The 10915-nt window shown below is 51.9% G+C and overlaps 1 protein-coding gene across 1 annotated transcript; it reads right to left on the bottom strand.

Moving 5' to 3' along the window:
* Positions 1-779: 779 nt before the first annotated feature.
* Positions 780-10481, bottom strand: ST6GALNAC4 (ST6 N-acetylgalactosaminide alpha-2,6-sialyltransferase 4). The gene is made up of 5 exons (XM_007944296.2): positions 10470-10481; positions 8052-8237; positions 4565-4977; positions 2676-2783; positions 780-969 (listed from the first exon to the last, which is right to left on the bottom strand). Exons 1-5 carry the CDS (start codon positions 10479-10481, stop codon positions 780-782), a joined length of 909 nt encoding a protein of 302 aa, XP_007942487.1.
* Between the last annotated feature and the right edge of the window lie 434 nt (positions 10482-10915).

Genomic DNA, 10915 nt, shown 5'->3' with positions numbered 1-10915 from the left:
AGGTTGAGAATGGCTGCACACTTTGGAGAATGTAACTGTGGCACTGAATTGTACATATACAAAGTGTTGAACTGATGTATATTCTGCTGTGTATATTTTCAAGAACAAGTAATATAAGTTATTTAAAAAAACTGAAAAGAAAAAATGCCCAGCCCAGCTGACCACCAGCCTGGGAAGAGACTCTCAAGTCAACCAACAGGTTATGGAATTGTGTGGCAGGGAGGAGACCACCCCAGACACATGACCGCACAGAGACAGGTGTCAGAAAACACGTTTACCCGTACACTCCTGAGATGGTCCTGGCAGTCACATTTGAAAGGCCCCTTTGCCCAACGAACTCCAAGCTCTTGGCTGCCTCGACTAGAGCACTGGCAGCAGGACAACCAGCCTGGAAGGTGTGGCACCAAAGGCAGGTGAGGGGACAGGAAGGACCAGGGCTGGTGCAAAGTCAAAGGTCATGATGCTGGTGAATGCGGGGCTGTCAGCCCCAGGGGCAAAGGCCACTTGACAGACCTGGAGGTGGGATGAACCCCAAAATGAAGATTCGGATCATTCAGGAAGGGGGGAGGGGAGAGGGTGCAGAGGTCGCCATGCCCCGCCCCCCAACTCCTCAAGTCCTAAAGCTGGAGGTGGCTCCAAGTGTTCCCAGTGTGGGGCAAGAAGGGACCCTGTCTGCCCAGCAACTGGCAGGAGGTAGGATCCATAAATTAACCGTTTTCAGTGGAGAATGGTGGCATTGAAGGAATGGAGGCCTGATGAAGGCATGGCAGCCAGCAGGGCTACTGGGCTCGCCAGGACGGGTGGGCGAACACGATGGGCCTCTTCTTGGCCCAGCGGGAGAAGACAGCCTTCTCGGTGATGAAGCGGTGGGCGCTGCGGGGAGCCCGCTCATGCGCCAGGTACATCTGACACTCGTCCAACCGTCCCTTCTCGAAGTAGTGGTAAGGCACCGAGGGGTGGCGCTCCTCCCTGCAGAGTGAGAACAGGGCTGGGGGAGGCGGGCACCAGCAGCTGCCTGCCTCCCACCACAACCAGCCCTCAACAGGTACTCCAGGCCCACAGAGCCCAACGCTCCTGGGTGAGGCCAGAAAAGACAGGGGAGGAGCAAGCAGCCTACAGACCCAAAAGGCCGGAGGTCAAGCCTCAGTTCTGCCTCCTGCTGGATGCCTCTGGGGAGATGATCCCCCTGTGAGACTCAACAGTCCATCTGTAAAACGGAGCTAGTGATAGCCATCTTCCAGGTCAACACAATGAGGACTGAAAAGCACCCTGCTGGTGAGGGAACCCTTCGTTCCCTGGGCACAGAGTGGCCAGCCCTGTACACCCACCTTCGCATTAGCATTATGCATGACAACACTTTGGCCAGCACCATGCAGGGGACACAGGCTCCTGCCATCACACCCACGAGCTCAACCAACAAGTTCCAGAGAGAACACAGGATGTAAACGTGGGTCCTTTTCTGAACATGTTAGTTATATCAATATTGAATTATAATAATATTACAAGATCATAATTTGAGCTAATCTTAAGTATGATGATATTTTAAAAATTAGACTAAATTTAATAATACTTAGTATGTTGTTGTTGTTGTTATTTGCCATCGAGTCGGCCCCAACTCATAGCAAGCAACCCCTCCTAGGGTTTCCAAGGCAGTATCACTAAGGAGCTCTGGTAGCATAGTGGCTAAGACACTTGCCTGCTAACCAGACAGCTGGCGGTTCAAATCCACCAGCCACTCCTCGGAAGGAAGGTTGGGCAATCCTACTTCCGTAGTGATACTGCCTCGGAAACCCAAGGAGGGGTCGCTATGAGTCGTGTTTGACTCGACGGCACATAACAACAACAACAACAATCACTACGGAAGTAGGATTGCCCAACCTTCCTTCCGAGGAGTGACTGGTGGGTTTGAACCGCCAGCCTTCTGGTTAGCAGTCAAGTGCCTTAGGCACTGTGCTACCAGATCTCCCAATACTTAGTATAAACACTAAATAAAGGTAAATATTAAAAAGAAGTAATATTAAAGGAATAATTTATGTAATCCTTAATAGATACACATATTGGTCCCAGTGGGTGCTGTGGTGTTATTATTCATCATCTGATAAATGTTTCAAGGAGTCCTTGGATGGTATAAACAGCTTAAGGTGCTCGGCGGCTAACCGGAAGGTTTGAAGTGGAGTCCTGCCCAGAGGCACCTCAGAAGGACTAGAAGTGTCCTGGAAAATCAGCCACCAGAAACCCTGTGGAGCAGTTCCACCCTGACACACATGGGGTCACCCATGAGTTGGAATCTACTCAATGGTAACTGGTTACTGGTTAGATGTTTCTGCAACCTTCTGAGGAAGGTGCTACTCCTGTCTCTATTCTACATATATACACGTATACGGCCTTGGAAACCCTAAGGGGCGCTCTACTCTGTCCTATAGGGTCACTAGGAGTGGGTTTGGTCTGTTCTTTATTTTACATATGAGGGCATAGGGGCTCAGGAGGTGTGATCGGACCAAGACCATACACAGCAGAGCTGGGATTGGCATCCGAGCCTAGTCCAGAGGCTGGGCTCTTTCCCACCATCCCATGCCCCATGCCCCACCCTTGGCCACCCACCATGAAGCCCACACAGTTCTTCACTCTCTCAGTCCTCACCACCCAACCCTCCCACCTGGCCTGGCTGGCCTGACCTGCAGTAGCTGTCGCTGACCATTCCATAGACCACGATCTCCTCACACAGCTCCAAGGCGAGGATCATGGTGAACCAGCCGGTGCTGAGAAAGGAGCCTGACTGCCTCCTGCAGGAGGAGGGACGCTGTCAGCCACTCACACAACGCGGAGGAAGAGCACAGAGAAAGGGCTGCAGCTCGCTCAAGACCCAGGGCCACTCACCTTGACATCTACAGAGGGGACCCTGGGGGAAGCTGGGAGAAGGCAGAGCCAGCCCAAGGCCATCAGCAGATAAGAGATGAAGCTGGACACGAACCAAAGTCTGTTCAACTCCTCCCCATCCAAGCAGGGCTTAAGCCAAGCTATGCTTTGAGCAAAGCCCTAGGATGATGGCTTGGGGGCCTTGGCCACACCCTCTTCACATCAAAGGGACCACTAGGGTGATAGCAGGAGGCAGCAGAGCACCACAGTGGGTATCTGGATGCAACCATTAACCTCTCTGAGCCTCAGAGACCATCTGTGAAGTGGGGATAATTATAGGTCCCATTCATGGGAGCTCTGGTGGCACAGTGCCTAAGGCATTTGACTGCTAACCAGAAGGCTGAAGGTTCAAACCCACCAGCCACCCTTAGAAGGAAGATTGGGCAATCTACTTGTGTAGAGATACAGCTTCAGAAACCCAAGGAGGGGTTGCTATGAGTCAGATCCAACTTGACGGCAGTGAGTTTTGTTTTGTTTTTTTGTTTTCATGGGGTGGCTCATTCATTCAAACAAACTGGCACCAACCAGCTGCATTGGCCCTGAACCTGCCACACCTGGTGCAGGCACAGCTGAGAGATAAATGTATCAGCAAGGCAATGTTGGAGGATGACAATAGCTGGGAAGACAGGGAAACAAGGTAATGGGATAAAAAATATCAGGCAGGAGGAAGCTATTTCAGCCATCTAGTCAGGGAGGGCTTCTCTGAGGAGGTGACATTCCATCCAGACCTGAATGGCAAGGAAGCAGCCATGGAAATATGGGGCGGGGAGAAGAACAGCTGAAGTGGAGGGAATGGCATGTGCAAAGGCCCACAGGTGGGGACAAGTGTGGTCATCGGAAGAAGCTCAGAGGCCTCAAGTGAGAGAAGAGGAGATGAAGTCCCAGGGCCAGGCAGGGGCCAGATCATGCAGGGCTTGAAGGCCAGAGGAGGGGGACAGTGTAATGAGAAGGTGCTGTAGGTTTGAGGACAGCTGACTGATGGGATGGAATACACTGGGGCAGCTGGAGGAGCTCAGACTGCAGGGACAAGAGTGACAGCAGGGAGACCAGCAAGGGGACTACTGCAAGGACCTGGAGAGAGACTCAATAGTGAGCAGGATGACCATAGTGGCAGGTGATGGAACAAGCAGAGTTAGGGGCAAAGGCTGTTTTTGGCTGAAAAGTTAGAGACTGACAAGATCTATTTCCTGAGGTAAGGAGGCCGAGGGAGGAGCAGGTGTGCGGAGGAGGGGACGGTAGGAGTTATGAGTGTTCTCCAGGGTGTGAAATCTTGTGTGCAGTGTGCTTAACCTACTGCTTGCATTACAAAGAAGGCTGCTATTGCTGTGATACTTAGATGATCTGGAAGGGACTTTAGCGATCAGTTCACGTCTCAGAGCATCCCTTCCCGAGGGAAGTGCTCTCCGACGGCGGCCCCAGGCTGACCAGTTCCGTCCCATCCAGTGCTCACAGGCTAAATGTGAGCCCCTTGCCACCATTTTGGAGTCTACATCTATGTGTAAGTCTATGAATGATCATCGCTCTGCCTCCTGCTCACCATTAGAGGACAAGACCACATTACTTCCATCACTGTTGTCCCCCTAGTCCCAGACCCTCGATACACAAGAGACCCCTGGAGAAGGCTGGGTCCTAGCCATCCCACACTCACCGGTTCTTGCCCGTCTCGTCCTGGAAGACCTGGTCGCAATATGCCATCATGCGCTCGGTAAAGGTGTACACCTGCAGGCCCGGGTACATCTGGGTGAGCTGTAGCAGCGTGCGGTAGGTGCGCCCACCAAGCGCCCGGTCCATATGCCTGCCTTGGCCCCACACCACATAGAGCGTGTCACGTGACTGCTGGAAGTAGTGAGAGTAATTACGCAGCAGCAGTGGCACGCTTGTGTGTGAGACCACACGCAGGGTGCTGCGCCGGCCCACGTCCTCCTCGAAGCCCACTGTGGGCGCCTGGTTCATGCGCAACACGCACTCGGCTCCATCAATCTCAGCACCCAGGCCGGAGCCCAGCATCTGGCCAGAGCTGGACACCACGGCACAGCTGCGACACAGTTCTCGGACCAGCGGCTACAGGGGGTGGCAGAGAGAGAGAGGTATGGGCATGCAGGTTCTGCCCACCTGTTCCTCCACCCAGTGCCACCCACTGACCTCCCTTAGCCCTTGCATCAGCTCTAAGTATTGTCATCAACCCATTTTACAGATGAGAAAACATAGGCTGGGCACGAGGAGTGACCTTCCCAAGCTCACACTGACATCAAGCTAAGATCCTATACTTGGAGCCTGTATTCCTCACCAGCCATGTTCCTTGCCCTTGTCCCTGTGGCTGTCTCTTGGAGTAGACACTGAGGCCCTAACAGTACTTATGGCATGGGTTCCTTATGAAGGTCATATGAGCAAATATTTATAAAGCACTTAGAACAGTGCCTAGCATAGACTGGATGTCATACAAGAATTTATTAAGTAAACATGAACATTAGCTCTTCAGAACAATTCATAGGTCACTACTTCCTTGTCCCAAGCCCACCCACTTTGTACTCAGTTTGTAAGCAAAGCACGGTCTTCAATGCTCACAACAGGGTTGGGAACCTCTAGTTCTGAGCATTAATCCTGGCTCTGTCTTTTCCAAGCTGTGTGGCCTGGGGCAAGTCATTTTGCCTTCCTGAGCCTCAATTGCCTTATCTGTAAAATGGGTATGAAACCAGTATGTCCTCGATCAGGTTGTAAGGATTAAGTTTAAAATGGAAAGTTATAAACACAGACTCAGGGCACAGTGAGGGCCCCCATCCCCTCTCATTATCCCCACAAGAGGCAGAAGTTGAGCCAATGAGCCTCAAATATCCATTAGGGGTGAGCAGTCAGGGCTCTAAGAGAAAAACTTGCCCCCCATCTCACATCTTCATGGGGGAATGTGGGTTTAAGGAGGCCCCATAAAGGATGTGGGGACATCAATTCAGTCAATAAAGGATACAATGTCATGTCCCATTCTAGGACATTTTATATCTGACATAATATTAATTTAAGGACCCACAGGCCCTTGTAAGGCTGGTGCAGGACCGCGCAGTGTTTCGTTCTGTTGTACATAAGGTCACTATGAGTCAGAGCTAACTCAAAGACACCTAACAACAACAACAGGCCCTGCTAGCACAATGGTTATGCGTTCAGCTGCTAAGTGGAAGGTTAGTGGTTTGGACCCATCCAGTGGCTCCAGAGGGCAAAGGACCCAGCAATCTGCTCTCATATAGACTACAGCCTAGAAACCCTATCGGCAATTCCACTCTATCACTCAGGGTCACTATGAGTCAGAGTCAACTCAACACCACCTAACAACACAGGCCCAGTCTCTGCACCTCAATAATAAAGAATAAGACCTCCTCATTTTGAAGAAAACCAAAGGCGCATGGAAACAATTAGTCCAAGGCACTGGTAAACCATGTGATCCTCAGCCTATATGACAGGGAGACCAGAAGAACTAGATGGTCCTCGTCTACCACTGTCAACCATTCTGAGGGGTATCGGTGCAGGAGATCCTGGATAGAGCAGGAGAACAATGTGAAACAAAACTCAGAATCATAGGGGAAAAAAAAAAAAAAAAAAAAACCAGGTTTGCTGGTCTGATAGAGCCTGGTGAGTCCCCTAGTTACCCTTCAGGTCTGGAACTGAACTCACTCCTGTGGCTTCCAGCCAAACAACAGACAGGCAGGAGTGATCAATGGGAGAACAGAAAGGCAGTGTTTGCACAGGGAGATAGCTTGGGGGGCAGGAATACATAGGAAAGAAGGATACAGGGAAGAGGTAACTAAAGGGAGGAAGTGGTAAGAGAACTGTTACACTGTGGGGAATTGCAATCAATGTCATGAAACAAAATGAGTATGAACTACTGTACAGAGAATGAAAATGTTCTGTAAACTTTCACCCAAATCACAATAAAAATTTAAAAAAAAAGAATAAGACTTTCTTCACTCTGTCTTCAGTCTGGGCCTGTCCTGACAAACAAGGGTCACCATCAGCCCCCAAGAGGTGTTCTGTTTGTACCCTATGAGGCCTTTTCATTTCTTAATTAGTTGCAACCTACAAAAATTGATCCTGACATTCCAAACCTGGATTTCTGGCTTCTCTTAAGAAAAAAAAAAGGACAATATGATCACCCCAGGCCCTTGTTCCTATGAGGCCCTCAGTGTCTGAGATGAACATCAACTGTTCTGTGGGATGGATGGGACTGGTGGATGGGACAGGTTCCACTCAGCCCACCCAGACACAGTCACCCCACCTGACCAATCCTGTGGGCATTTGAGCTTGCACCTTCCCCACCCCACTGGTCAGTTTCTTCATCGATCATTTATATGGCACCTGGTCTGAATACTATATGAGAATGACCCAGTTGGACTGTCACAGAAGCCCTATAGAGGTGGGAACTGTAGTAATTCTTTTACAAATGGGGAGACAACTGAGAGACACAGGGATAAAGACCCGGAGTACATATCCTCCAGGCCTGGAGCCCTGAGACCACCTACCTCTGAGCCATCAAACTCGGACTGGGAGCTTTCTGTACTGTGTGTCCATTTGTGACAGGCTGCTGAAGTCAGCATGAAGGGGTAATGTGCTCCCCACCAGGCTGGGCAGAGCAAGTGTGGGGAGGTGGGCGCCATGGGGCAGAGGCCATAACTGACTCGTCGTTCCTATAGCCAGTATCTCTGGGCTCTGGGGTTGAATGTGGCTTTTATCTATGTCATCTCTCTATCCCCAGCAGCTTTCAGCACAAGGCCTGACATATCACAGATACCACCTATGTGCCTGTTGAATGCATGGATTACGAGTGTAGAGAGAGAAATCTAAACATGTGAAAAACTTACATATCACATCATGCTATGACTGTCTGTCTCCCCCACTGGATCCAGAGCTCCAAGCAGGCAGCTAGGCTGGCTGACTTCTTTTATCCCCAGGCCCCACCTCTGAGCAGCCAGGTAACATTAGTTAAAGAATTTAGGCTCAGAGAGGTGAAGTAATGGTCAAAGTCACAGAGCTGGTGAGCCAAGGATCTGGGTCTGTCTGGCACAGGGCCAGCTCTCACAGTCCTTCAGAGCTGGAGAAGGAAGAACGTTGTTGGCTGGGGCTGGCCCCCCGATGTGTTGCCTGGCTCTCACCTTTCCATCTGGCACACTGCTATATCCACTGAAGTGCAGAGGTCCTGGGACTGTGGGCCTGGAGCCGGCAGAGAGGCGGGGCTCCAAGCATGTGGCCAGGCACAGGGGCAGGCAGGCCCAACCACACATCAGGATGTAGACAGCAGAGAAGACCAAGGAGCACAGGACAATAAGCAGGAGCCGACCCTGGGGGTAAGAAAGGTCATAGGGAGGACGCACGGGTAGAAGAGGCTCCCTGGGGATCCTAGAAATGGCGGCAGTGGGTTTCACCCCAGCCTCATGGGTCCAGACCACAGCTCAGCAGCTCCTAGATATCAGCAGAATCCACTGCTTCTATTCTCCAGGCCTTACTCTGAGCTGGTGGCATAGCGGATAAGGCATCTAGCTGCTAACCAGAAGGTCAATGGTTCAAACCCACCAGCTGCTCCATGGAAGGAAGATGGGGCTATCTACTTCTGTAAAGATTTACAGCCTTGGAAACCCAATGGAGGTCACTTTGAGTTGGAATCGATTCGATGGCAGTGAGTTTGGTTTTTCTGGTTTGGTACTCTGGGCTGCCAGGCTCCCAGTACATGAGGCCCTAGAGATCAGCTGTATCATTATCTCTGTATTCTGGATAAGAACATGAACTTGAGGTGAGGTATGTGGTTCAAGGCCACAGAGTGAGGAAGCGGCGGCAGCGTGGAGCCTCAGCTCCAGGCTGCAAAGCCCATACTCTCGACCCGAAGCCTGGATGTGCTGTGCAGCCTTGAGTGTGACTCTCAACCTCTCTGAGCCTGTTTCCTCCTTCACTAACTGAGGGCATAATTACCACAGTGCAGACTGATTGTGGGAATCATGGCTGTCTTAGTCCTCTAGTGCCGCTGTAACAGAAACATAACAGGTGGCTTTAACAAACAAAATTATTCTCTCCCAGTTTAGGAGGCTAGAAGTCCAAGTTCAGGTTGCCAGCTCTAGGGAAAGGTTTTCTCTCTGTGTTGGCTCTGGAGGAAGGTTCCTAACTCTTCAGCTGGTTTCTTGGTTCCTTAGAGATCTTGTGGCTTGGCATCTTTCTTCCCCCATCTCTGCTTCTTTCCATTACTTGTTTAATCTCTTTTATATCTCAAGAGATTGATTCAAGACACACCCTACACTTATTCTGCCTCACTCACATAACAAAGACAATCCAATCCCAAATGGATTACAAACTCAGGCAGAGAGGTTACAATTGACCACATGTATTTTCAGGGGATACAATTCAATCCTTCACAGCAATGAAAGTACTCAGCACACTGTGAAGTACAGTACACATCAGGTCAGGAGAGACGCACATTCAAAGAGCTCCCAGCTCCCTCAGCCCCCGGCTAGAGGCTGCCCACGGGGGCCCTCAACCTCTAACCCACCCCCTAACCTACTCTGTTTTGTTCCCTTAGCTGATGATCCTGATCTGGGTCAGCCATCTGGGTGAGAAAGAAGGATGGTGGTAGACAGTTGAGGAAAGTGTCATTCAATAAATGGTTTCAATAATTTAAAAGCTGCTGCCCAGAGGCCCCTGCCCCCAGAAACCATGTGCCAAAGGCTGCTTGCACCAGGAAGCCCTCCAGGAATGCAGCTGGCCCGGTCAGCCAACTTAGAGAATGTCTTCACCAACCCTGTGAGGTGGTGGGGCTAGCTGGTAGGGGACAGGGCACCGGGTTGGGTGCCATGTGCTGGCAACACCTCGGTCATCATCTACACCTCTCTGGGCTCCACGATTCTCCTGAGCCTGCCCAAGGCACAGGTCCTTAAGAAGCCCCTCAGAGATCACCTAGCATCTTGCCCTCTCACAGTCACAAAGGGGAAAGCAACTCCCACCCCAGGCACATCCTGCTAGAGGCCCACAAGCTACATCAGCTTCTAAAAATAAGTTTCCTCTGTGTGGCCAGCTGTGCAGGGGGTGGGAACTCAGCCCCTAGGGCCTCAGGCCCTGCCTGACACCTGGTCCCGGGCCTATGAGGAGCCCCCAGACCTTGGCTCAGGAAGTTGGGGCTGACTCCCCACCAACACCCAGGGCTCTCTTCCACCTCCACCAGGGAGGGGCTTCTGAGTAAAGACAGGGGGATGAGCCATCACTGAACTTTCATGCCTGATCCCGTTCCCAGAGGCCATCTCACCTGGCGACCTGGGAAATGGCCTAGAAGGTGATTATTATTATCCCCATTTTATGGGAGTGGGGCACTGAAGCCAAAGAGGGGGCATCACTTGCCTGGGGCCACACAGCCAGCCAGTGCAGGGCTGGGCTTTGAGGCCAGTCTAGCCTTATTTGTCCAAGAGGGTGAGGTTACAAGTGACATTCATTCAGTTCTTTGTGGGATGGCAGACGGTACAGAGGCTGCTCATCGGGGAGGCACCCCCATCCCCCCACCCCACCCCCGCGAGCCCTTCCCTTCCGCCACTTACCGGGGCCTTCATGCTGCCGCTGCCGCTCAGCAGCCCAGGAGCAGCCGTCTCCAGGGCTCGGGCCGGGAAGAGGTGGGAGCCGGGCACCTGCCAAGACCCAAATACTCAAGAGTCCAGACGGGGGAGGACAGGCCAGGTCCCAGCCGATCTGGGAAACTGAGGTAGGAAAGAGTTTAGGCTGGAGTCCAGGGGCAGATGGCGCCTGGGAAGCAAATGCGTTACCGTCCCCAGTAGCAGGCAGCACCGCCCCCATCCTAAAGGCGCAGGAACCCGCGACCTTCCAGGGACCTCTCTTCAACCCAACCCCCATTGTGCAGATGGGGGAGGAGAGGCACAGAAAAAGAGCCCTCGGTTCAAGGTCATCCATCGAGTCTGGGACAGACAAACCCGGAAGCCAGGCCCCCGAACTCCTACACCATCCCTCCTACACCGCTACCCGCGGGACC

Source organism: Orycteropus afer, unplaced genomic scaffold, assembly GCF_000298275.1.
Source record: "Orycteropus afer afer isolate SDZICR_OR568_19922 unplaced genomic scaffold, OryAfe1.0 scaffold00123, whole genome shotgun sequence".
NCBI lineage: Eukaryota > Metazoa > Chordata > Mammalia > Tubulidentata > Orycteropodidae > Orycteropus > Orycteropus afer.
This window is presented reverse-complemented; position numbering and strand designations above follow the sequence as displayed.